The sequence below is a fragment of the Anabrus simplex genome, chromosome 4 (assembly GCF_040414725.1).
Source record: "Anabrus simplex isolate iqAnaSimp1 chromosome 4, ASM4041472v1, whole genome shotgun sequence".
Lineage (NCBI taxonomy): Eukaryota > Metazoa > Arthropoda > Insecta > Orthoptera > Tettigoniidae > Anabrus > Anabrus simplex.
The window spans coordinates 75,656,015-75,684,001 of NC_090268.1; the positions used below are offsets into that span (position 1 = coordinate 75,656,015).

Below are 27,987 nucleotides of genomic sequence, written 5' to 3' on the forward strand. Positions count from 1 at the left end.
CTATGATGTTCATCACATAAGAGTACTAACCACAGGGACCTCTCCCTATCCCGTGGTGTTCCTCATATAGTGGGTACTAATCACAGGTAAGGCAGGTCCATAGTAGCTATCATCCCATGGTCCCGCTCATATGGTGGTACTAATCATAGGTACTGCAAAAGCCGACCGCGTAGTGCTCCTGTGTGCTACTAATCACAAACCTATTTCGTACCTAATATCGTGGTACTACGCACAAGTAAAAGCAACCCCTGGTGTTCTCCGCGTGGTGGTACTAATCACATGTAGTTGCATGGTTCGAATACAACCATCCCTTGGTCGCCCCTTTTAGTTGGCTCTCACGACAGGCAGGGGATACCGTGGGTGTATTATTCGTCTGCCTCCCCCACCCACAGCGGGTGTGTGTTTGGTCCGCGAGAGGTATTTTATTTCCCTCAAGTCCGCCGGCAAGCCGGTTAGGACCCCCCTATCCGCCACCTGGGACGCGCCACGTGGGAGTATCACCTCTCCCCCTGCTACGCAGGCGTAGCAGGTTCGTGGATAGTGAGATTGAATCAAGGTGTAGTAAAGCTAATGCAGTGAGCTCGTAGTTGCAATCAGCAGTATTCTGTAAGAAGGAAGTCAGCTCCCAGACGAAACTATCTTTACATCGGTCTGTTTTCAGACCAACTTTGCTTTATGGGAGCTTTATGGGACTTAGGATATCTTATTCATAAGTTAGAAGTAACAGACATGAAAGTAGCGAGAATGATTGCTGGTACAAACAGGTGGGAACAATGGCAGGAGGGTACTCGGAATGAGGAGATAAAGGCTAATTTAGGAATGAACTCGATGGATGAAGCTGTACGCATAAACCGACTTCGGTGGTGGGGTCATGTGGAGCGAATGGAGGAGGATAGATTACCTAGGAGAATAATGGACTTTGTTATGGAGGGTAAGAGAAGTTTCTAACGATTTAAAGATAATGAAATCAGTTTTCTCTTTGTCAAAGCAAAACATAGATGATCCAACCTTTCTGTCCTTCATCAATAGTAGTTCAGGTGGTATATCTGGTTTGTTTTTGTGAATTGCTCCAAGCATTGTCAATTTGTCTTTCAAGAGGGCTTCTGCAAGGTTCACAGAGGCAAACTAGTTGTCAACGGTCACATTTCTGTTCAATTCATGATGGGTCTTGGTCAAGTCATTGATGTAGAATTCCCCGAGAGGCATTCCATTAGTCTGTGTACATTTGCTTAGATAAGGTGAAGCATCGACCATATACTAGGTTTTTGTGTGTGCTGCCATTACAGTTTTGATCCTGTATTTACTGGATTTATATGTTATATACATCCAGAAAGGACACCTACCAAAAAACCTAATAACTGATTATCTACAGTTGGGTTTGCTTTGTAAAGTTTTGAATGAACTGTTCCCATAATTCACATATAGGTGTGAAATAATAATTTTCTCACCTTTCCTGATGGGTTTCCTTGTCATCAAATCTCAGGCACGACACTAACAATTCAAACCTTTCGGAACTCACAGCCACACAATTCTGTGTTGAATATTTCCGGGACTGCCAAGTGATTATTCTTCAGTGCCGCAGTTAGAATGATTATTCCCAGGAGTGGCTTCATCTCTGTCATACAAGTAATTTCTTGAGTAGGTTTTGCTGTCTTGTTTGTACCTCAACTGCTTCTTTGCTATTTCTATATTTGTATGATGCACTATTACTCCCAGCATATCAATGGTAAAATACAAACAAAATGAATCAACGGGGTTTTCTGCTTCCCTAGCTTGTCCAATTCGTGTCTGAACAAAGTGGATAATATTGGCATGCGACTTGTAGATCTAGTTGCAGGTTTTGCAGACTAGCAGTGATTGTTTTTACCTCTAAGGCCCATTTTAGGTGCCATTCAGTGGTGTTTTCTCAGGGTATGTAAGTTGTTTGTCAACATCCAAATAAAATCAAAAGAAAAATAATAAATTATTTAATTTGTTTAAGTGTAATGTTACATTACAGTGTGTTTTTCTGTCATTATCGTTCGTAGTTCGGCTCCACATACTTTAGTTACTTTCAGCACTGTCCATAACTATCTGCCGGTCTGCCAGCCTGCCAAGACGTTGGTTCTGTTCCCAACAACTTGGCAGTTTCACTCCGTGGAATCGTGCATGCGTACATACACTCTTAGTCCCCTTGCCTCGTGTGACTAAGGCATTGTTTCAGTTTCCAATGCTTTGTGTTGATTTTTTTTTTCGAGTTGCGCGCAAGTGTAAAACTGCGTATGCAATCAAGTTGGAGGTTTAAATGTTTTAATATGGGTAGCGGAAACATAGTCAAACAATTATTAAACACAAGTTTTTTTTTCACTATAAGAAAGTGATAATGGTCGACCATGCCCAGCCATTTTCAGAATTGCCGACTATGGTTTGGTAATTTTCTGTACTTAGTTTTGCAATATTACAGTATGTAAAATTTTACAATGGTAACGTGACTAAAATGGTCAAAGTACGTATTTCATCTTTGAAAGAAAATCGTAATTCTCTGCAAACTCTCTTTTTTTCTCCATTATTCTGTATTTCATTAATTCATTTTGTGATCTGAATAATCAGGTAAAATGTGCGGAATGTGTGGAATTATATTTAATCCATTAAATCTATAACAACGCCTGAACTTCTAGTACGCGAATTGCCATTGGTGCCATTATTTTATGTGCATTTTGCACTGGGGCAGAAACATAATTCTGTTCATCTCCAGCTTTGGAACCAGTGAAATCCTGAGAAGTTGCCTAAAGTTGATTGCATTTGGATTAAGATTGTTCAAGTACAACAGATTCTCCACCGCTGCTTATAACAATATTTTGAGCCGGAATATCTATACATTCATCTCTTGTAGGTTCTACATTGTCAATCTCCAGGTGGTCTTCTTCCCCAGATCTTATGTCATCATCAAAACCACTCTCTTCTTCATCCATCATTTTCATTATTTTTTCTGAAAAATCAGGGTCCCCACCATGTAGAGTACTCATCTGTAATAGTATTAATTAATCATGCAAATAATTATATAGGATACATTTACATAACTTACAGCATTGCAAAATTCTCCATTTAACAAAAAGTCACATTTTCACTTCTTGCCTATGAACTCACACACCTTCGTAAAATTTACGACGTGATAGCTATTTACTCACAATTAAGCCAGCACATTCTGACAATGAACATCCTATGACAAACTTTACGACAATGTAGGAAGGAAATAATTGAGGGATGTTCCACCATTCAACACATCCCTCAATCAATTCCTATTATATAAATTATACGTCAACATGGAAATGAAAATTATCACTTATAAATGTAGGAAGGTACTGAGAATGAATCCTATCTGACACGACAATGCAAAGAGATATGGTACACCAGTGTTGCCAAAAGAGCATTGTAAAAATGATGACGGTTTGTCTTCTAGGGTTAAGAACACTCTCTCTTGGTATGAAATATCTTTCATGCTTCATCATGCTTCTTTCCCCTATAAATATGTCACCACAAAAGCATCAGTAATTTTTTTCATATCTTCTGATCCCCATTTCTGCCCAAGTCCATCACTAACAAAATCAAGAAATGTCCATCCTAGTTCTCATACTCTCTGATCCTGAAGGAGACCAAGGCTGGACATCAGCAGTAAGTACTCAGGTCCACAGAAACACTTCTCATTAACACTAGATAACGAGACCATTATAAACCAAAATTATAACTCTAAGGATGCAGAGTAAGTTTAACATCAGTTTGTCTTGTTTTGCTAATCATAAACACAGCAGACAATTAAATATATCATATTTACTTGAATCTAATGAGTACTTTTTTCAACCAAATTTAGTCTCCTAAATCAGGATGTGCATTAGAATCAATGACACAGTATATTTGAATGCAAACTCAAAAATTGTGCTTCTGTACAAGCTTCAACTCTGTAGAGGTTACCTCACTGTTCATCTTTTCTCGATTTTGCTTTGCGTGTTTTTGTGTTCCACGAGTATTTTAGTATGGATACCATATTTTTGGAGGCATTGTTGATAATGAAAGCTTCATTGTTACTTGTAAGTTTGACTAAACAAAGAGATGGAAGACAAAACCAAAGGGTTTTATATGAAGCGAGATTCAAAAGGAAGTTAAAGCTCAGCCAGGAAGTTGTAGTACGTCCCCCACCTTGAAGCCCCCGAGGGGTGACAGTTCAGACCGCAACAAGCAGTCCAGCAGGTACTTTAACTTCACTGTACAGTGCCGAATTTGCTATCTCACTCTCTTAATCAACACTGGTGTATCCCCACTCCTCTTCTTCCCTGCTAGCCTAGCTCACTCTGCATGCATTTTGGTGCCACGACATTCTGGCAAAGCTCTAATACTTTATGCAGAAAACCACAGAAATAGGCAAGCTCAAGACTATTCGGTGTAGCAAAGAACATTTGCTTGTGGAGCCTACACAAAATAGGATGTATTTCTGTATTTTCCATTTTTACGAAAGGCAATTGCTTATTTAAGGCTATTTCTAAAATTAAAATTAACTTTATATTTTTTGTTTCTCCTTTATTCAAAGTAAAGCTGTATGGGAAAAATATAATGGAAATTTTATGTCTCTTACCTGGCTCACTAATATCTAGTTTATGCTGAAAGTTGTGGTGTGGTTTACATTCAATGGTCCAGTTTGCATGGAGACACTGTTTTCCAGAAATTGTCAAATCAATAACATAGCCCTTGTCTATATCATGTTTATTTGAGAAATATGTACCATATTTTTCATTCAGTTTTTGAAGGATATTTTCACGGCATTGAAAGAGCTCTGAATATTCTATCATAAACATCTGCAGCAATTGGAAATCATTTTTTTCCTTACATTCAGAAATACATAGTTTCATTTCTTGACTGTGGATAGGATTTTCAAATTTTATTTCTTCAATGATGAATCTGGGAGAATCATCTTCCTGCAGAACAGAAATAAAATAAACTATTCTTGACATATCCAAGGCTTTTGATAGGGTAGATCATGTGAGACTGCTGACAAAAATGAGGGCTGCTGGATTAGGCAAAAGAGTGATTGAATAGCTGGCTAAATTTTTAGAAAACAGAATTCATAGAATTAGAGTAGGTGAAGCATTAAAATAAATAAATATGATTAACTGGATTAAAGCCACTTATTTATTACTAAAACAAAGCCAAGGTTTCCAACAAATTACACTGGTCTTCATCAGGGCATGGAAGATCTGCTTCTGACAGTGATCATAGAAATTCTTCAAAGAACGTGGAAGTCACGACCATACTTTTTCCTGCCTCCCGCCCACTAACTGGACTCTGATATCATCACGCTGTGCTGTGGTGGTTGGGAGTGAAGTTACTGATTCACCGCTGTCTGTTGACAGTTTCTGGAGTACGTTGCACTGTGCCGTGGTGGTGTTATGCCTGTATTTATGGAGTACAGGTCTCCATGTATTTGATGACTTGAAGCCATATGATTTCTATGCTCAACTTGTGAGGTAAGCCATAGAGATAGAGCTGTGCACAAATAACTTCAACAGGGAAGACGACTTCACCCACTAATTGGACACAGGTATCATCGTCCTGTGTGTGGTGGTTAGGAAGGAAGTTACCGATTCCAGTGGGCACAATTAGGGAACGATGGGTTGGAGCATCATCTTACTGTATGCATAGATCGCCTGTAGAGTGCTGGAGGGAAACAAAGGGGTGAACATGATCTGCCAGCAGGTTCCCGTAACATTTGCCAGTGAGGGATGTTGTTAGATGTACTAAGGGTCTTATTTCCTCCCACATGAACAGTCCCCACACGAGGATACCACCATCACCGGCCTGAACTATTTCCAAATGGCAAGAGGGATCCATTACCTTATGTTGTTGATGGTTGATGATGCACTCGTACCCAGCCATCAGCGTGTACCAACTGGTATCTTGACTCATCTGTTCAGGCTACCTTTTTCTATGTTTTGAGCGTCCAATGGCATTGTTTCTTTGCTCATGTCAGTTCTCCCCTGCGTGTGGAGGGCGGTAGAATAACACCCATGGTATCCCCTGCCTGTTGTAAAAGGCGACAAATAGGGGTTTCAGGGGCTCTGAACTTTCGAGCATGGGTTGGTGACTATGGGGCCTTTAGCTGGGTCCTGGTATTGCTTCCACTTACTTGTGCCAGGCTCCTTGCTTTCATCTGTGCTATCTGACCTCCCTTGGTCAACTCTTACTCTTTTCCCACCTTAACGGTATCAGAGCACTCGAGGCCTAGGGAGTCTTTCATTTTCAGGGAGTCGTTTTCACGCTCTTCATGGTCCTTGTCATTCTTTGGCCAATGTCTTCATTTTCTGAAGTGTCAGATCCCTTCCATTTTTTCTCTCTAGTGCTTTGTGCTAGACATAAATTTTATCACTCTCCTACCTTTTCTTTTAGTCTGTAATATCACCATCTGTCTTTCTTCCCCACTTTGATAGCGTTTCTGTCCACCTTTAGAAATCAAGCAATTTATTTCAGTGATACTCCTGCACTATGAGTCTGAATTTTTTGATGTAAATATCTCCTTTGTGTGGGAGTGTTATAGAAACAGTTCTTGTATGCAACCCCTTTTCAAATCCTCATCCCTTTTGTCTAGTGATAGTCACTAAAGAAGAGAACAATGTGCAATATATCAAACACTATTATTGAGAACCTGTATCACTTTCATGGAGTCAAATAATAATCACCACCACTCATGTCAGTTGTTGTGCCTTGTGACAGGTGTTGAGTAAAGGTACCCTCACGGAACACTTGCTTCTGTATCCCATGGTGAGGAGATTGTTCTGGATTGTATGACTGGTCACATGTTGTTGTTGTGGTGGTGGTAGTGGTAAATGGTGTAAAAATGAAGAATTTTCTCCAAAACTCCCTTTTCTATGTAGTTAAAAGCAGTATAATTTTAGGAATAAAACCCTGAACATCAGGAATTACAGAGTGGTCCACAAGTTTTTCCATCTCAAGCAATTCTTGTATGCAACCCCTTTTCAAACCCTCATCCCTTTTGGCTAGTGATAGTCACTAAAGAAAAAAACAATATGCAATATATTAAACACTATTACTGAGACCCCGTATTTTCTGATGGACTACTGTACATATCCATAATGGGTTGGGCGGCGTGACCAGTCTTAAGGAACATAAATGATAAGAAGAACATTGTGTGATAGGCGGTATTGTTTCTTAAGCGGTGATATGGCACTTCCCAAATTGCTGTTTGCAGAGCTTACATTTACATTCCTTGGTTAATCAGTGATTACTTCTTTAGCTGCATAACCAGTGATGGAATCCATATATGCTAGTCTTGTGTAGACATGTCTTAAAGCATAATTTGACACCTTCCAATCGTCCAACTTCACTGCTGGAATTTCAAAGATGATTGGCTCTGATTCTATTGCTTTCCGATCTCTTTCTTGTGAAACAGTAGTGATAGCCAGCGTTTTTCTGAGGTAGTGCATAGTCATGATATTTCTGATGAGGTACCGTAGGCAGTTTTTACCAAAGATGTTGTGAATTTTGACAAACACACAGTTATTTTTAGGAGAGTAGCTTTTATAGGCTCTCCAACTTTCTCAGGTTTGTGAAACTCTGTATGTACCCAATCACAAAAAAAATACTGGAGAAAATTGTTAAAATTTATATATAAATATCTTGTCTAAATGTTTCCTTAATGTCATATTCTGTGCTATGCTAAAGACTTTCTACAGGTAATCACACTTTGATGAAGGCCAAATGTATTAAGCCAGGTATTTGGAGGCTTAAGTGCTAAAATGATCCTTAGAAGGAATGGTAGCTTAAGCTCTTGGTAAAGTTTTTGAAGCAGGGCAAATCTAAGGAATGGAGCAGAATTTGCAGTGATGCCCTCATCCTTCACGCTGGGGGTTGGGTGGACAACCCTGTTCCATGGAAAGTTATTTGTTGAGAAGCCTAGTCACAGAAATAGCCAGAATGTCTTTAATTTATGATGCCCAAAGCAGGACAAACAGAAAAGATTCAGATATTTCAGTACTGGTACATGGAATGTGAGTACCAATTTTTAAGTGGGAGCAAACAGAAGTAGAAAAAGAAAAGACTCAAATATAATAATCATCAAATAAAATGTAAAAAAAAAAAAAAAAACTTTAGAAAGGATAGAAAAGAATTTCCAGAAAAAATAACAAGATTATCAAAAATTTTTGGCAGATATCTTCAAAAATATGATGCTGAAAGATAAACAGGAAAGTTAGCCCATAGTAACCAAGAAAATGCAGAGATCCTCGCTGAGACATTCAACAAACTTCTTTTTTAATTTTTTTTATTGGCTAGTTGCTTTACGTTGCACCGACACAGATAGGTCTTATGGCGATGATGGGACAGGAAAGGGCTAGGAATGGGAAGGAAGCGGCCGTGGCCTTAATTAAGGTACAGCCCCAGCATTTGCCTGGTGTGAAAATGGGAAACCACGGAAAACCATTTTCAGGGCTGCCAACAGTGGGGTTCGAACCTACTATCTCCCGAATACTGGATACTGGCCGCACTTAAGCGACTGCAGCTATCGAGCTCGGTCAACAAACTTCTAAAATGCAACGAACCACTAGAAATATTTTAAGTAAACACTGACACACCATAGAACTTACAATTAAAAAATTAAAATATAACAAGGAATGTGGTGAAGACCTATCTTTGCAGAAATCTGGAAAAATGCTGGAAAATAAACATATATATGTATTGATTAGGTGGAAGCTTCAATACTTCATATTTGTGAATATAATCAATATGGAAATGAAATTATAGATTGTGAAATGCTGGAAAACCCGTGATAATTAATCTCCATCAATGTCTAGTAGAAATGTGGATCGTGGAGACAATTCTGGAACACTGGACCGCAGGAATAATCCATCCATTATTTTAAAAAGGAGATAAAACCAACCCAGATAATTACAGAGGAATAACCCTTTTAGACTGCACATACAAAATTTTCCCTCGCATAATTTACAATAGGATCAAAAACACTCTGGAACCACAACTTGGACAATACCAAGGAGGATTTTGCCCATATAGAAGCTGCCCAGACCAAATTATCAGCCTGAAACTAATAAAGGAATATCACAAGTGCAAGTATTTATAGACACATACTTTTAAAAATCCTCACATCATACTGTCTGGGACAAAGTAGCTGCACTAACAAACAACATCCTAGAGAGTGCTTTTTTTATAAGCCCACATGTTCTCGATGGAATTCACGTCTGCCCCACAAGAAGGCCAACCAATAAGCTCTACCCGACCTTGCGTTGCGAATCGCTCCTGAACTAAATGAGATATGTGGATCCAAGACAGGTCCTGCTGAAATTATATAACACCGACAGAATAAAGCACAAGCATAGAAGGGACCATACTGTTGTCTAAAATGTGCACATATTGCCCAGCGGTGAGATGTTACTTGATTCTGTGCAACATTCCTATCCCATGAGAGCTAATCCAACACCACCTTGCAACAAATACACGGCCAGAGTGCTGACACTCGGCAACATATCCTGGAATGTATCGGGGTGCTGGAAGGGCAAAACACACGTACCGACCCATCGCACACCGAGGAAAACATGTTCTGGTAGGAGAATATGACATTCGACCAATCGCATAGTACACTGTCAGAGGCAAATGCAAAGCGGTACACTCTCTGCTCATCCGTGAACTTTTGTTTCTTAGCCGCTCACCAGGATTGTAACCCTGTCTCATTCAGGCATTTTAGGGCTGTCCTCGAGCTTCCGGGAACATGACCTGACATAGCCTGACAGTGTTCATGAACAGGGTTGAATGACCTCGGCAATCAAGCAATCATCCTGTTCCTGGTTTGAGACCTGCCACGAATCCAAGCCAGCATATCGGCTTGTCTTCTGATTCTCTAAAATGTCTTATCCTACGTGTCGCCATCCTCTGTGTGATACCGTAATGTCATCTAGCCTCTGCTGCAGTTAGATTTCCTTGTTCAACAAAAGCAGCTACCTGCTCATGGATGAGAAGTCCTTGGTGTGCCACAGTTGCTGGTAGAATGACGTAGCTGTGTGCAGTAAGTTTGTTAGAGGCATCATGAAATCTGCTTGGTTTGCCCACTGTTCCTGCCAGCAGAGTGGAAAAAAAAAATTCCAAATGGATTCAAACTAGCCACCCTCCCACTGTGAACCTTAATCTGTACCCACTGAGCTATGGCACTTCACGAACAGGCATGCATAAGACACCTATAGTCTGCGTGCTACCTTCCACCTCATTCCTATTTATGGCTGTTTACAGGAAACAGTGCTATCTAATTACTTCCCATACACATAGATGCTCCATTTATGATGGCAACTTCTTACATGAGTATGTCATTGCCCTCTGACATTAAACAACTGGATGGGATTTTTCAGGATGCTCATTTTCTCAGTTAGGAAGTATACATGCTCCAACAGAGAATGCAGATGAGGAAGAGAAAGGAGAGTTTTATGACAAATTAGACCAAGTTTATGGTAGGTACCAAAGTAAGGTGTGAAAAGAACCTTAGAGGACTATGAGGATAAAATTTGAATAAAGAAAGAGAAGTAGGATTACTTGGTAATTGCTATATTTTTTAAAGTTAAGTATATAGCACGTTTATTTATTAACAAATATCAGAGAAAAGGACAACATGCCATGGATAATACTACACGGAAGGTGTATACACAAATAGTGATGTCTAGGCCTATTTGAAGATGAATCCTGGAATTGCGTCCACTTACTTGAGCTAGGCTCCTCACTTTCATCTATCCTATCGGACCTCCCTTGGTCAACTCAACTTCTTTCCTGACCCCAATAATATTAGAGCATTCAATGCCTAAGGGGTCTTCCATTTTTCATGCCCTTGTGGCCCTTGCCTTTCACTGGCCAATGCCTTCATTTTATGAAGTGCCAGACCCCTTTAATTTTTTCTCTCTGATTACCGGTAGTATTAATAGAGGATGGTTGCTTAGTTGTACTTCCTCTTAAAAACAATGATCACTAACGACACTGGGCATCTCAAATGTGACCGATAGGCGACTTAAACTGTTGGATCTCTCAGAATGAGTACTGTATGTGAGACCAAGTAGAGGCACTCGAGTTGAGCTCAGCTGATTGATGTAGCATTTGAGGATCTGCCCTGAAGGTAATGGTGTGATCCTAATTGTACCGGGAGGTACACCTCAACTCCGCACATTCAAAAGAAGCACCTTAAAAAACTCTATCTAGCAAACATAACGTGAAACTGCTACGGCATGAAGTTGGGACATTAATCAGAAGATGTCACTACTGAATAATTGAGAAGTTTGTCATTTCTAAGTTTCCTAAACTGTGTGGATTCATTTTTGTTTTGTTTGGTGTACATCAAGATATTCAAACTTTTCTCCATAGATGTCTCTACAAAAACTGTGGTCATGCACTCTGGTGCAAGACGGAAGAATTAGTGATTTAAAGAAGTTTTTTTTCTTATGTTTCCCAACTAAATTAATGTTCATTTATTTTGTTATTTCGCGCTTTGCAACACTTCTTTCTCATTCTGCCAGTTTTGAATCTGACCAATCACAATTTTTCTGTAATTAATCACACATTTTTTGTTCATTTTGAATTTACCAATAAAAATGAGAGGGCGGGTCCGGAGTTAGTCCAGAACTCTCTCGAACCGTCCCCTTGCGTATATAAGCTGCGGCCTTTTCGGCTACCTTGTCTTTTGATCGCCAGTCCATCAGCGAAGGTAATGACCACCAATCTTATTTTTCTGTAGCTACCTCTGCAGACTTACACGAGGGGAAGGTTCAAATTTCTAATTATGTAATCTGCTATTTTCTAAAACGTAAACCTTCTTTCGGCTAATGTAAACTTTCATAAATTCTTAAAACTGTAAATCAGAGATAGAGAGTGCATTACTCTCTTGAGTTCCCCTTCAATTTAATTTGAAGTGACTATCATTTTGTAACCTTTTCCCTTTTCTGTAAAGTGTTAAATTAATCTCCATTCTAGTCACCTCAGTAGCTTGGGATTAGCCTCTGCATCATCGGGCTGAGAGCCCAATTAGGATTTTATATCTAATTTTCTAGGAGCGCAAGTGTATGCCTCCATTCATTTTGTGTTTGGGCCAGAAATGTAACCTGTTCTTCTTTCCACGAAGGCCCAGTAGTTTGGGTAACTGATACCCCTGTGTAAAAATTTAAAATTGTAAATTGTGCCTAGAGGGGCCAGAGATTGTAAGGTTTTGTGTAATGTTGCCTTAAGCGGGCTGTAAGAAATTAGTTAAAGTGAGAGAGCATGTAAGCTCTTTTCTGTGTTTTCTAACTTCAACTGTGATATTGAGGGGTGCCTCTGGAAGGCTGTAAATTTGTTGGAGCAAAGTGCTCTAAAAATGGGATATTCCTCTCCTTGCATAAACATTGAAATTTTTGCAGATGTTGTGAATTTTGTAAACTGGAGCTTGTAGCTCAGAACTTGTAAATCTGGGGCTTGAAGCCCAAAGTTGTTAAATTCCCTAGTCTGGGGTGTTCCACCCTTGTAGGAAAATTAGCATTGTACCTGAGATTTATTGTTTTCACTCAGTGAAAAATTTGTTAACTTTGTGATTGGTAAAGAAATATAACCTTTGTTTAGAAGTTTTAATTTAATTTTTGATATCGTAGATAGACCCATTCTACCCAGCACCTTCTTTCACCTCTTTCTGCTAAACAGAAAATCCGTAACACTAATAATTGAATAACAAAACTGAACTGCTATACTTCAGAATTGTTGTGATATATTCATACCTGAACCCTCACAAAGGTATTCATACGGAGTCATGCAATTCAAGAAATTGCAGTGCAATGCAAATTCCTTAGTCACAGCATACAGTTAAAATAAATTACCGGTAATAGTTTCTATTTTTCTGCACAGTACTGTTCTGGACAATTTATTTTATTTACTTCTTCAAAATGCTCTACATATCTAAACAATGAAGAACTGACAATCACTGAAGTGATGGTTGTTCGTGCTCATTGTAAACAAACATGGTGATGGTTAAATTTTTATTCACACAGTTCATGGATGCATCCCTTTCCTGGATCAAGTTTTTAGGCTTTCAAGAGCTTGTAGCTGAATCTGCATATTGCATATCAATTGATTACATGTCTTTGTTCTTTATTTTCAGTTCAGTCCCTATACAACAGTGCATATATGCTGTGGAATTTCTTTCTGTTTCTCTGCCCTCTTCCCCATATGTTTATTGCATCATTAGATGTCAGGAGCAATCTCAACTGCAGGTCTTTTATCCTTTTTTTTTTACAATTTGCTTTACATTGCACCAACACAGATAGGTCTTATGGCGATGATGAGATAGGAAAGGGCTAGGAGTGGAAAGGAAGTAGCTGTGTCCTTAATTAAAGTACAGCCCCAGCATTTACGTGGTATGAATATGGGAAAACACGGAAAACCATCTTCAGGGCTGTCGACAGTGAGGTTCGAATCCACTATCTCCCGGATGCAAGCTCACAGCTGCGCGGCCCTAACTGCACGGCCAACTCGCCCGGTCAACTGCAGGTCTTAAACATATGAAGTTTCACTTGTCAGCTTAATATACACACCTCACAATGTACTCTCAACACACTCATAAACTGACAGCTGCTGAACGATAACTAATTATTTCAGAAGTGTGTAGCAAATGGCTACCGGTAGTTACTTAGGAAGGATACCATTATATTGTGCCACTTTCCACGAACTGCTAAGACTTTGCACTTGCACAGTATTTTCAAATTCTGGTCATTTTTTGAGCAGGCTTTATATATTTAAACTTTATATAGACCCTGGTATCACAAATTTTCAGTACCAAATAAATATGATATGTAACATAAGTTCAGAGAAAGCTTACAGTAAAATGGCATGCTATTTTGGTGTTAAGTCCTAGAAACAATGCCGAACAATTCCTCAATATAGCCAAACTTAAAATGATAAAATTAGGAGCAAGTTACAAGAAAGAAAAAAAATAGAAAGAAGATTACCTGTAAAAAGGAATAATTCATGGAATATTCCACTACACCTGTCTTTGCACCAACTGAAATTATTCCATTATCATCTGAGCCATCAAAATAAGACATTTCAAAAGCATTAAACTTGGAAGAAAGCTTTAGTCTTTTTTTTAGATTTGTGATCTCTTGGGGTTCAGAACTGTAGAGAAAAAAAAAAAAAAATAACGATGATGATTAATCAAAAAATATTGGTATATCATCTAAAAATATATTATACTATTTTGTCATTAGAACTGGTTAAGGAATGGATGATTCTGTTGCTGTACCCCCTCAAAACCACCACAACCTTCCGCAAACACGTGAGTGTTGTATAATAAAAGAAAATTGAAGAGTAGCAGGGCAAAATGATCTAAGTGCCAAAGGAATGTTTCATGGAATTTAAAAAAAGTTTGTAAATGTTTTGTGGCTGATATATTTATTACTTTTTTGGGATTTTTGGTAGAATCTCTTCTTTCCAGTGCTGCACTGTGACTTTGCCAACAGACTCGGACTCACCGCAAACGGTTTTTCCAGTGATTCCAAGATCTTTATGAATCCTTGCAGTCATCCTGAATATGCCTTAAAATCTTCAGTGATGTTCATAATTTTAGCTAGATCTATTGCTTTAGTTTTCAACATGTCGCTACTGACTGGAAGAATTGTAGCGCATTTTTACCGAAACCATGTAATGGGAGCCTTTTCCTAATTTGCATATCTCCCATGTTGTTGACAGCTACATTTTGCTGATTTTGAACCCAATTTTAAAATTTTGTCAAATATAATGTTTCTTTTACTAATGACTGTAAAACCGTGATATAAGCATTTCTTATATTTCCAGCTATTTCAGTTTTAGTTTCATGTGAATTATAGTCCACTTCTCGAATAAATTTTACTTTCTCGTCCAGTGTGTAACTTTTTCTTTCTGTTATTCACAGCCAACTGACAGCTACATGCAATTTCTACCGATAAAACTGCAGTTTTTATTAAAAAAAGGCAAATGTCAGCCATCAGCATCATTTTAATGTATCTCATTTTCATAACACGCTTAGTTAAAATGGAAGGGACCTATGTCCCAAACACGTGTCTCGTAATCTTTCTACTTTAGCTTTATGCCATGCGGTCACTTCCCACGATCTTTGCTGCACCACCGCACTGAGCCCCTCTGATTTACAGCTGAAGCCCGCTGCCAATAAAGCTGACTCTAATGTACAACATTTCTAACTCACCTGTATTTCAGTAAAAACAAGAAATTCATATGCCTACGGCATTATTTTAACTGTGTTATGTGCAAATCAACTGTATTCCATGAACAGGTGACTATCTCATAATCTATTTCTTTCAGTTTAATGCCACATGGTCACTTCCCACGATATTCGTTACATTACCGTACTGCATCCCTTCAAAATCTGGGGCTAAAGTCTCACCACCAAAAAAGCTAACTCTAATGTATCAACTCACCCTTTTTTTGATCATAAGAAATGCATATGTCAGCAACATTATTTTAAATTTGTCACATAAAAAAACTGCATTTAACGAAACTTTTACATATAACACTGAATTACGTATAAATACGTTACTTAAAAATGGTGTTTAATTAACATGTTTTAAAGTTATATATTTTGCTGGGACCTACAGAAATTTATCTATAAAACAGAATTATGCAGAAATGAGTTATGTATAAAGATTATGATATTGAATAAATGTTGACAAACATTTTCACCACTTGGAACTCAAGTAATTTAGATTTGTGTGGGAATCATTCATAATTCAAATGTTTTGCATAGCATTACTGTTAGAATTAAGTGCAGGCCTACTGTATTATTTTTACAAATTAAGACTGTAATAAATCTGATACATTGTTATAAATATTTAACATGTTTTTTAAAACCTCAAATAGTGATTCACACATTGGTAGATTGATTCCATTCTTGTATGCAAAATAAGTTAGTGGATCGGATTCACCTCACCTTGTGAGGTGAAACTGACTAACAGTTCAATTTTAAAAATAAGTAAAAATGTGAACAAAGTATTCACTTGCGGATTTAACATCATCAAAGTCAAATAGTAAAAATTTCAAATTTACATTGTGATCTAACTGCAGTGAAACTCTATCAATGCCAAGTCCTTTTGAATGCTCAGCCAACATCATCAGAAACAAATGTTGGCATTCAACCTCAACATCTTTCTTTGAAAATGAAGGACATGAGTAGTCTCCTCACTTGATGATAACCAGCAGACAGTGTGTTTCAATTTATATGAAATAACAATATTTAATGATGGGTCAAATAACACAAATTGAAAAGGATATTCATAAAGATGATTTAGTCCCCTGCACATTGCGTGTTAAAATATTTAAGAATCAAGGCCTTCACAGGTACATGTGGTTGGTACATGTTTAGTTTGTACTGTGTATTAACACCTCCAAGAATGAAGATTAGCCCACGAAGTGTTCCAATGATGAAATTCATATGAATGATTGTACTTTTAGCCATATTATTACAAATCGAGATATAGGCCTATTATTAGCTATGCAGGGGATAGCCATAAACATGTCAATGGGCTCTCACAATATTGTGATGCGCATTGTTAAATGTGAGAAAGGTGCTAAGATACTACCGTAACTCTTATTGCAAGCAAAATGTTAGTAAACATCATGAATACAAGAAATGGTGTGAACTTCCCCACAAAGGAAAAGGGGTAGAATTATACTACGAATATACACCTGGCAATCAATGGTTGCTCGATAAAAGAAGCCTCACATCTTTAGAGTGGCAACATTCTATCAAGATGACAGCAAATGTAATAGGGCCTATCTATACGAGTTCTACCAGGCAGATCCCAGGACAGATCCTGTGATAGATGCTACAGTGAGTATGAAACCCTTGCGCATGTTCTGGTATCTTGTCATCATTGGAGAACTTCTAAGGAACGTCCGTCATCTCTCTGCCAGGAAGATGGATTGCTCTTGGTAAACTGTCAAAGCGTAGTAAATAAACAATTAAAATTCGGTACATTGATGGAATCTTATGAGACTGATGTGGTGATAGGAGTGAAATCGTGGTTGAGAGAAGGGGTGGGTAATAGAGAAGTATTTCCAGAAGGGTACACAGTCTATCGTAGAGACAGAGGAGATAGAAAGGGAGGGGGGGGGGGGTGTGTTTATTCTGGTGAAGGAAACTTATTGTTCACATGAATGGTTTACCGATGAAAGGGATGAAATATTAGGGATAAAATTAGTTTGTGATAATATGAAGGAGGTGGGAATTATAGGAACATACAGGCCTGGAAGAGAGGGAAGAGACATGGAAATATTTGAGAAAATAATAGATTATACTAATAAACCAAACCAAACCAAACCCCATGGCACTACAGCCCTAGAAGGGCCTTGGCCTACCAAGCGAAGGCCTGCAGATTACGAGGTATTGTGTGGTCAGCACAACGAATCCTCTCGGCCGTTATCCTTGGCTTTCTAGACCGGGGCCGCTATCTTACCGTCAGATAGCTCCTCAATTCTAATCACGTAGGCTGAGTGGACCTCGAACCAGCCCTCAGGTCCAGGTAAAAATCGCTGACCTGGCCGGGAATCGAACCCGGGGCCTCCTGGTAAGAGGCAGGCATGCTACCCCTACACCACGGGGCCGGCAGATTATACTAATAAAAATAATAATGATATGGTAATAATTGGGGGAGATCTAAATTTGCCTGAAGTTGAATGGAATGGAGCTGCAAGTGAAGCCCATGAACAGAAACTGGCAAATAAGTTAATTTGGGAGGGAGGATTTACACAAGTAGTACAAGAACCGACTCGTCTCAATAACTTACTACATGTACGAGGACGGTTTGAAAAGTTCTCGGAATGATCGCTAGATGTCAGTGCTAGAGCAACATGGTTTCTGCGCAATAATCACACATCCTTTGTGAGTGAACACGTGGCGCGTCAGTGCTCTAGCTGCAGGAGTGTGGTAGTGACGACTCTTTGTTGTTGTTGTTCCCACGTAGTGATTTGTGACAATGGAAAAAAACTGAGATTCAAGCAGTGATTAAATACTTTGTAAAGAAATGTATGAAAGCAAAGGAAATTCATGCCGACTTTCAGAACACAATGGGGGAATATACTCCTTCATTTTCAACTGTTGCCAAGTGGACCAGCGAGTTTAAATTTGGTCGGGAGAGCTTGGATGATCATCCGCATAGTGGATGGGCAAAAAGTGTTACGACCCCAGAATTTATCGCAATAATGCATAAAATGGTCATGGAGGATCGTCGACTGAAAGTGCGGGAGATTGCTGAAGCTGTAGGTATGTCTTCTGAACGGGTATATTATATTTTAACCGAAGAATTGGGTATGAAAAAATTATCCGCAAGATGGGTGCCGCGGCTCTTGACATTGGACAATAAACGCACCAGATTGGAAATGTGCGAACAAAGTCTGGCCCGTTTTCTGTGCAACCAACAAGATTTCTTGCACCGGTTTGTGACTACAAATGAAACTTGGGTCCACTACTATACCCCAGAGACAAAACAGCAGTCAAAGCAGTGGAAACATGCTGATTCACCACCACCAAAGAAAGCAAAGGCAGTGCGTTCGGCCATAAAGGTCATGGCCTCAGTTTTCTGGGATGCAAAAGGTATTCTGCAGATAGAATATCTTCCTACTGGCCAAACAATTACGGGGCAATACTATGCAAACCTCCTAGACCAACTACAGGAAAAGATATGCGAAACAAGGCCTGGTTTGGCAAGGAAAAGGGTCATCTTTCATCAGGACAACGCTCTGCCACACACAAGTGTTATTGCCATGGCAAAACTTCATGAACTGGGGTATGAATTGTTGCCACATCCACCTTATTCACCTGATTTGGCACCATCAGACTTTCATCTATTCCCCAAGCTGAAAATTTTCCTCGGTGGACAGAGATTTTCTACAAGGGAAGAACTGACAGCCTAATTGGAGAGGTATTTTTCAGGCCTGGAGGAATCTCATTTTCGAGATGGGATCAAGGCATTGGAACATCGTTGGACCAAATGCATTAGTCTACAGGGTGACTATGTTAAAAAATAAAAGCAGTTCCACCGAGGTAAGATACTTAATTCTAGTACATTCCGAGAACTTTTCAAAGCACCTATGTATTCTTGGTTAAACCATGGGAAACTGTTGATAAAACTGAGGTAATTAAAGGAATAGGAGACAATAAGGCTGTAATAATGGATGTGGGACTCGTACCAAAAAGGCTTAATAAGAGGGTAACACAAGACAAGAAATTGTACAGAAAAACTAAAGTTGATGAATTTGGGACTTACTTTAAATCACAATTCAGTTGTTGGATAAGTGAAGGGAGTAATGTGGATATACTTTGGGCTAAATTTAAAGGAATCATTTGGGAAGGAGAAAAGAGACTTGTACCTGTTAAGAAGGGTAAAATGACCTCAGACCCTGTTTATTATACAAGGGAAATAAGAAAATTAAAAAGAAAATATAGAATAGTAAACAGGAAAATCAAAGAGGGTAGGGAGAGTAGAGAAACTAGAAAAGAGCTAATGAGGAAACTGCATAGAGTGAAGAAGGAAGCAAAAGAGAATTATATGAATGGCATACTTCAAGAGGGTAATGACCACAAAGGGAAATGGAAAAAGTTGTATTCATATATCAGGAATCAAAAACGAAAAGGAATCCAAATTCCTACAATGATGGGAGAAGAGGGTGAATACTGTTTAACAGATACTGAAAAAGCAAACCTATTTAGTAGGGAATTCAGAGATTCAGTAGATGATTGTCAGGAGTTGGAAACCGAAACAGAAGATAGAGAGGGAGAGACACAGAGGGAAACAAGAAGCTTCTCATTCACAAATGAAATTTTAAGAGAAATCCAACTGCTTCAGCAAGGAAAAGCAGCAGGAAGTGATCAAATTACTGGGGAGGTATTAAAGACAATGGGGTGGTACATAGTGCCTTATTTAAAATTTCTTTTACTATATCATAAATAATAGTATAATACCAAAGGAATGGAAGCAATCTATAATAGTACCAATTTATAAAGGAAAGGGTGACAAAAGGAAACCAGAGAACTACAGACCAATCAGCCTGACCAGTATAGTTTGTAAAATACTGGAGAGTTTAATATCAAAGTACATCAGAGGGATATGTGATGATAAAAATTGGTTCATGAGGAGCCAATATGGATTTAGAAAGAAATTTTCTTGTGAGGCATAACTGGTGGGATTTCAGCAGGACATATCAGATCAATTGGATTCAGGAGGTCAGTTAGATTGCACAGCCATAGATCTTTCCAAAGCCTTTGATAGAGTGGAACATGGAATATTATTAAAGAAATTGGAGGGAATAGGATTGGACGTAAGGGTTACACGTTGGATAAAAACATTTCTAAATTCAAGGGTTCAGAAAGTCAAAGTAGGAAATAATGTATCGTAGGAAGAGAAAGTTTGGAAGGGAATTGCATAGGGTAGTATAATCGGTCCATTACTTTTATTAATATATGCAAATGATTTAGGGAACAATATAACATTAAAAATAAGACTGTATGCAGATGACATAATTGTTTATAGGGAAATAAATAATATTGAGGATTGTTCAGAATTACAAAGGGACCTTGAAAGTATCCAACAATGGGTTGAAGAAAATAATATGTTAATGGAGGCAAATCAACTGTTACAACATTTACAAACAGGAGCTTTAAAACTGAATTTGAATATACTTTGGATGAGGTAGTTATCCCTAAAGATGGCAAGTGCAAATACTTAGGTGTGAGATTTGAAAGTAATTTGCACTGGAAGGGTCATGTTGATGACATTGTTGGGAAAGCATACAGATCGTTACATGTCATAATGAGGCTACTTAAAGGATGCAATAAAGAATTAAAAGAAAAAAGTTACTTAAGTATGGTTTGTCCATTATTGGAATATGCAAACAGTGTTTGGGATCCTCACCAAGAATACCTAATAAAAGAAATAGATAGTGTGCAGAGGAAAGCAGCAAGATTTTGTAACACGGGATTTCAGGAGAAAGAGTAGTGTATCAGAAATATTAAAGGAACTTGGGTGGGAAACTTTAAGTAAGAGAAGGGAGAAAACTAGACTTATAGGATTATATAGAGCCTAAATAAGAGAAGAAGCATGGGGATATATCCGTGAGAGGCTTCAGTTGGAAAATAATTATATCGGCAGGACAGACCACAAATATAAAATTACAAGGAATTTTAGCAGAAGCGATTGGGGTAAATTTTCATTCATTGGGAAGGATGTGAAGGAGTGGAACAGTTTACCAGGGGTAGTGTTTGATCCTTTTCCAAAATCTGTACAGATATTCAAGAAGAGAATAAACAGCAAGGAGGAAGAATATAAATAAATAGCATATGCTGTATGGGAATCACCTCGTGATGCAACATGTGGAGCGAAGCTGGATGTGAGGCGTGACTGGGGAGTGGAGTGGTTGAGGTTCTACAGAAGCCTTGAAGAGGAGGTGTGGGAAGGAAGAGAGAAAAGAGTGGGGAAGGAAGGGAAGTGGAAAGGAAAGGGATCAAGGCGGGGCTGAGGGGTACGGGAGTACAGACGATTGTGGAAGTAAGATGTAATGTAAACATTGCATAGTTTGTATTGAAAAGGTGGGCCTTCAAAATAAAAAAATTAAACTATTATTGTGCACATTCGTTGTCTAAGAAAACAGAAGGGAAGTGTTCTCAGCCCAATACAAATTGTCATCCAGCTGCTCAGTATTTCAAGCTGAGCTATGAGAAATCAAGTCTGCTGTGGAGTAGTGTTAACATAACAGTAGTTATACTAAGAGACTCGCAGGCTGCACTGAACACAATCAACGGCAAGCACAATGTCAATCCAGTAGCTGCTACTATAAGATCTAGGGCACAACAGTGCCCCCATGTCTGTCTTTCCTAGAGACGAGGACACACCGGTTCTCCTGGAAATGAAACAGCAGACATACTCGCAAAAGCAGCCTCCTCATCCAATATAGAAATCACCTACAACAAATCACCCCCAAGCTATGCAAAAGCCCTAATCAAAACACATCTAGTAAGACAGTGGAACAACCTCTGGACATCAAGTACAACAGGGTTTGTCACAAGAAAATTATTTTTTCCAGACATATATAGCCGACTCATACCTCTGCTGGCGAGACCTATTGTTTACAGTGCACTATGTCTTCTGGCCTCCCCTGTGAACCATGTGACCTTACCGAGGTGGGGAGGCTTGCGTGTCCCAATGAAGCAGATAGCCAACCCGCGGGTGCAACCATGTCAGATGGATATCTGTTGAAAGACCAGACTAAGGAATGGTTCATCGAAATGGGGGTAGCAGCCTTTCAGAAGTTGAAAGGGCGGCAGTCTGGATGAATGACTGATATGGCCTTGTAATAATACTCAACATGGCTTAGCTGTGCTGATGCTGCTACACGGCTGAAAGCAACCGGAAACTACAGCTGTAACTAACTCCCGAGCACATGCAGCTTTCTCTATGTGAATTATGTACTGATGTTGGCATTCTCCTGGGTAAAATATTCTGGAGATAAATTAGTCCCCCATTCGGATCTCCAGGTGGGGACTACACGAGAGGGGGCGATCATCGGGAAGATGGATACTGACATTCTGCGAGTTGGAGCGTGGAATGTTAGACGTTTGAATCGTTGTGGTAGATTAGAGAATCTGAAAAGGGAGATGGACAGACTAAAGTTAGATGTAGTTGGTATAAATGAAGTACGTTGGCAGGAAAAACAGGATTTTTGGTCAGGTGACTAACCGAATTATCAACACAAAATCAAACAGGGGAAATACAGGAGTCGGTTTAATAATAAATAAGAAAATAGGGCAGCAGGTAAGCTACTACGACCAGCATAGTGAAAGAATTATTGTCAACAAGATAGACACCAAACCAATGCCCACCAAAATAGTGCAGGGCTATATGCCTACTAGCTCAGTGGATGATGAGGAAATCGAAAGAACATATGAAGAGATAGAAGATTTAATACAATATGTAAAAGGTGATGAGAATCTAATTGTGATGGGAGACTGGAATGCAGTGATAGGCTAAGGAAGAGGAGGTAATACAGTAGGAGAATTCAGACTGGGATAAAGGGAACGAAAGAGGAAGTCGACTGGTTGAATTCTGCACTGACAATAGTTTAGTCCTTGCCAATACTTGGTTCAAACACCGCAAACAACGGCTTTATATGTGGACGAGACCTGGAGACACTGGAAGCTATCAAATAGACTTCATTATGATTAGGCAGAGATTCAGAAACCAGGTGTTGGATTGCAAAACTTTCCCAGGAGCAGATGTGGACTCTGACCACAACTTGTTGGTCATGAAATGCCATCTGAAGCTGAAAAAATTGAAGAAAGGAAAGAATGCAAAAAGATGGGATCTAGACAAGTTGAAAGAAACGAGTGTGAGGGATTGTTTCAAGGAATATGTTGCAAAAGGACTAAATGAAAAGGCTGAAGGACACACAATAGAGGAAGAGTGGATAGTCATGAAAAGTGAAGTCAGTAGGGCTGCTGAAGAAATGATATGAAGGAAGAAAAGATCAACTAAGAATCAGTGGATAATTCAGGAGATACTAGACCTGATTGATGAACGACAAAGAATGCTAGAAATGAAGAGGGCAGAAAAGAATACAGGCGATTAAAGAATCAAGTGGATAGAAAGTGCAAAGTAGCTAAGGAAGACTGGCTGAAGAAGAAGTGCAAGGATGTCGAAGGTTGTATGGTCCTAGGAAAGCTAGATGCTGCATACAGGAAAATCAAGGAAATCTTAGGAGAAAGGAAATCTAGGTGTATGAATATTAAGAGCTCAGATGGAAAGCCCCTTCTAGGGAAAGAAGACAAAGCAGAAAGATGGCAGGAACATATCCAACAGTTGTATCAAGGTAAAGAGGTAGATAATTTGGTACTGGACCAAGAAGAGGCTGTTCATGCTAATGAAATGGGAGACCCAATTTTGAGGTCAAAGTTTGACAGAGTTGTGAGCGACCTAAATAGGAACAAGGCACCTGGAATTGATGACATTCCCTCTGAATTACTGACTGCCTTAGGAGAAACCAGCATGGAAAAGTTATTCCATTTACTGTGTAAGATGTATGAGACAGGAGAAGTCACATCCGATTTTCGGCAGAATGTTGTTATACCTATTCCCAAGACAGCCGGTGCTGACAGGTGTGAAAACTACCGCACCATTAGTTTAGTATATCATACCTACAAAATTTTAACATGTATTATTTACAGAAGAATGCAAAAACAAGTTGACGCTGAGCTGGGAGAAGATCAATTTGGCTTCAGAAGAAATGTAGGAACACGTGAAGCAATCCTGACTTTACGTCTGATCTTAGAGGATCGAATCAAGAAGGACAAGCCTACATACATGCCATTCATAGATCTAGAAAAGGCATTCGATAATGTTGATTGGACCAAGCTATTTATGATTCTGAAAGTGATTGGGATCAGATACCGAGAACAAAGAATTATCTACAATCTGTATAAAAATCAGTCTGCAGTGATAAGAATTGAGAGCTTTGAAAAAGAAGCAGCAATCAAGGCTGCAGTTTGTCCCCCCTCCTTTTCAGTGTTTACATAGAACAGGCAGTAAAGGAAATCAAAGAGGAATTGGGAAAGGGAATCACAATCCAAGGAGAGGAAATCAAAACCTTGAGATTTGCCGATGATATTGTTATTTTATCTCAGACTGCAGAAGATCTTGAGAAGCTGCTGAATGGTATGGACGAAGTCTTGGGTAATGAGTACAAGATGAAAATAAATAAGTCCAAAACTAAAGTAATGGAGTGCAGTTGAACGAAGGCAGGTGATGCAGGAAATATTCAATTAGGAAATGAAGTCTTAAAGGAAGTAGATGAATATTGTTACTTGGGTAGTAAAATAACTAACGATGGCAGAAGTAAGGTGGACATAAAATGCAGATTAGCACAAGCAAGGAAGAGCTTTCTAAGAAAAGAAATTTGCTCACTTCAAACATTGATATAGGAATTAGAAAGATGTTTTTGAAGACTGTCGTGTGGAGTGTGGCATTGTATGGAGGTGAAACGTGGATGATAACTAGCTCAGAAAGAAAGAGAATAGGAGCTTTTGAAATGTGGTGTTACAGAAGAATGCTGAAGGTGAGATGGATAGATCGAATCACGAATGAATCAAATTGGCGAGAGGAGATCGATTTGGCTAAATTTGACGAAAGAAGAGAGAATGAAAGGACACATCTTAATACACCCAGGACTTGTTCAGTTGGTTTTTGAAGGATGTGTAGGTGGTAAGAACGGTAGGGGTAGACCAAGGTATGAATATGACAATCAGATTAGAGCAGATGTAGGATGCAATAGTTACGTAGAAATGAAAATGTTAGCACAGGATAGGGTAGCATGGAGAGCTACATCAAACCAGTCTATGGACTGATGACTCAAACAACAACAACATGTCTTCTGGAATGGGCTAGAGCAATTTTGTTACTTTCATTGACCTGTCTCAGTCTTATCCTTGGCTTTGAAAATATGAAAGTGACTGAGGTGGTGGTGATTACTGTTTTTTGCTAGTTGTTTTACGTTGCACCGACACAGATAGGTCTTACGGCGACGATGGGACAGGAAAGGGCTAGGAATGAGAAGGAAGCGGCCGTGGCCTTAATTAAGGTACAGCCCCAGCATTTGCCTGGTGTGAAAATGGGAAACCACGGAAAACCCTTTTTAGGGCTGCCGACAGTGGGGCTCGAACCTACTATCTCCCGAATACTGGATACTGGCTGCATTTAAGCGACTGCAGCTATCGAGCTCGGTGATTACTGTTTTAAGAGGAAGTACAACTTGACAACCATCCCCTATATAACACTAATCAGAGAGAAAAAAATGGAAGGGATCCAAAACTTTGAAAAATGAAGGTATCAACCAAAGAAAGACAAGGGCCACGAAGGGGGTGAGTGCTCTAATACCATCGGGGTTGGAAAAGAACAAGAGTAGACTAGAGGAGGTCGGATAGGATAGATGAATGTGAGAAGCCTGGCACAAGTAAGAGGAAGCCTTGTGAGGACTCAGTTAAGGCCCCCGTGGTCGCCAACCCACGCTCCAATTCACAGACCCTGGGCCTGAAAGTGACCGAGGTATGAGCAATGCTAGTAATGCCTTTCCTTATGCAGCCAGTCCCTATCATGAACAGTGTGAAAATGTTGCTCACAGTGTCAGTTGGTGCATGCATTTCAGTGGGCTTGGCAGACTGATATGTAATAGCAACTACCAGCCCAGTGAGGAAAGCAACGGAAAATTACCTCACTCATTTCCCTAGTATGCCTCTAATGGTGGAGCTGTTGAGGATGCAACCTGCTTTCGGGCTGAGGACTGAACATACATACATACCGTACATACAGTACACAGCCGACTCCAGTGCAAAACATTAGTGTCCAAATTCATTCTCACTCAGTTTCTCTCTGACCATGAAAAGTTTAGGTTCTACTTTGAATGCTTCAAAATTAACATTGCAGGCGATTACTTGTGCTTTTATGGATCTTCACAAACGGTGGACCATTTACTCTTCGACTGTGCCATATTTGGAAGGGCAAGATTCGAACTTGAGTGTCACCTAAACATACTGTAATGTGAAACTTTCAAAGCCGTTAACTTATACCATCTGTTTAGGAAATCCTGCTACTACAAACAGTTCCTTAAGTTCATTCACATCATCAATAATTTTGTATCCTAATTTTGTGTTAAGGACCAATAATTTTTAAAAAATGATCAAAACTATAACCCTAATATACTCATGTACAATAGGGCTCAAACTGTCAGGATATTTAATAAATAAATATCAACACTACTCTCCCAGTTCAGAAAATTCGCGTTTCCAATACACACAGAGGCAAAGGAGACATCGCAGTCAAGGAGGGGCGCGGAATGGACACTTTGCGAATCGATTTTCGCCTACGGCTACTCTGATAAATTAAACGAACAGCTCATCATCTTTAAAGCTCTCTATAGTATTTTCAGGATCTGAAACAAGACCATCTACAATAAAGTTGGTCTTATCTGAAGACATCACCTAGCTTCATCGGGCTCCATCTCCTGAATTCTGTTCTGTTCGTGAAGGGCAGTGTTGCCAACTGTACATCCTAAAATATCGCTAAATTCGTTGATGAAAGTCTCTAAAAATAGCCACATTTTTGTCAAAGTCGCTAAGAAAAGTCGCTAACATAAAATTACCAGTAAACATGAATAAAATGGACATACGTATGCAGAAAAAATATTCCATCTTCATCGTCTTCCATTTCCTCCTCAGCAAACGATGTAGCCTGTGAAGTGGAAGGTTGCTGAGTTGTTGATGGAGCAGGTAATAGTTCAGTCTTGTTGAATAAGCATTTTTAGTTCCTATCTTCCTGACGACCTTCTCTGGAATTTTGTTGGAATGGCAGGTTTTTCCCAGGCACATAAGCGCATTCCTGATGTGCAAGATGGATGCTGCTGTTTCGACTTTCATTCTGTTTCTCAATTTAGATTTCACAATACCAAGTTTACTAAAGAGCCTTTCTACTTCAGCATTTGAATGCGGGACAGCCAAAATTTGCATAGCAAAAGTAGATAGTTCCCTGAAGGGATTTTGTCTTGCCGAATCACTATACTGTAACACCTCTATCCAGAAATCTGTGGTATGTGAAACTTGACTCCATTTTATTGCGTTTAAATTACGCCACTGATTCTTAATGTGATCTATATCTGAGATACTACAACCCATATCTTCCGCTAACTCAAATATTGGGTTTTTGACAACATTCAGACAGTTTTTAATAGAAAGGAGAGCCATTTTCCTTAGGTTTTGAAAATTCTTCGGTAGCCTATTTTTTAGTTCTGTAATTAGCTTTTTCGTGAAGTAATACCGCGGCCCCTAACCACTTCTACCTTTTCTACTGATAGAGTTTCCGCCAGTTTTTCGAACTCGTCACCCAGATAGGGTTTGGGGTCCACGTAGCTATC

The 27,987-nt window shown here is 39.2% G+C and overlaps 1 protein-coding gene across 3 annotated transcripts in view; it reads right to left on the minus strand.

Annotated features, from left to right (window-relative positions):
• LOC136872419 (uncharacterized) overlaps window positions 1-27,350 on the minus strand; it is a 48,458-nt gene extending 21,108 nt beyond the window's left edge. The window contains exons 1-3 of one of the 3 annotated variants that reach the window (XM_068227458.1): window positions 27,059-27,086; window positions 13,998-14,163; window positions 4,607-4,946 (exon numbers count right to left, since the gene is read on the minus strand). In XM_068227458.1, the coding sequence (XP_068083559.1) occupies window positions 4,607-4,946; window positions 13,998-14,163; window positions 27,059-27,078 (526 nt within the window). In that variant the 5' untranslated portion in view covers window positions 27,079-27,086. Of the gene's footprint in view, window positions 1-4,606; window positions 4,947-13,997; window positions 14,164-27,058; window positions 27,111-27,246 lie in introns of those variants that run through there. The other 2 variants (XR_011018068.1, XR_010859887.2) reach the window with 2 other exon arrangements.
• Window positions 27,351-27,987: the final 637 nt, after the last annotated feature.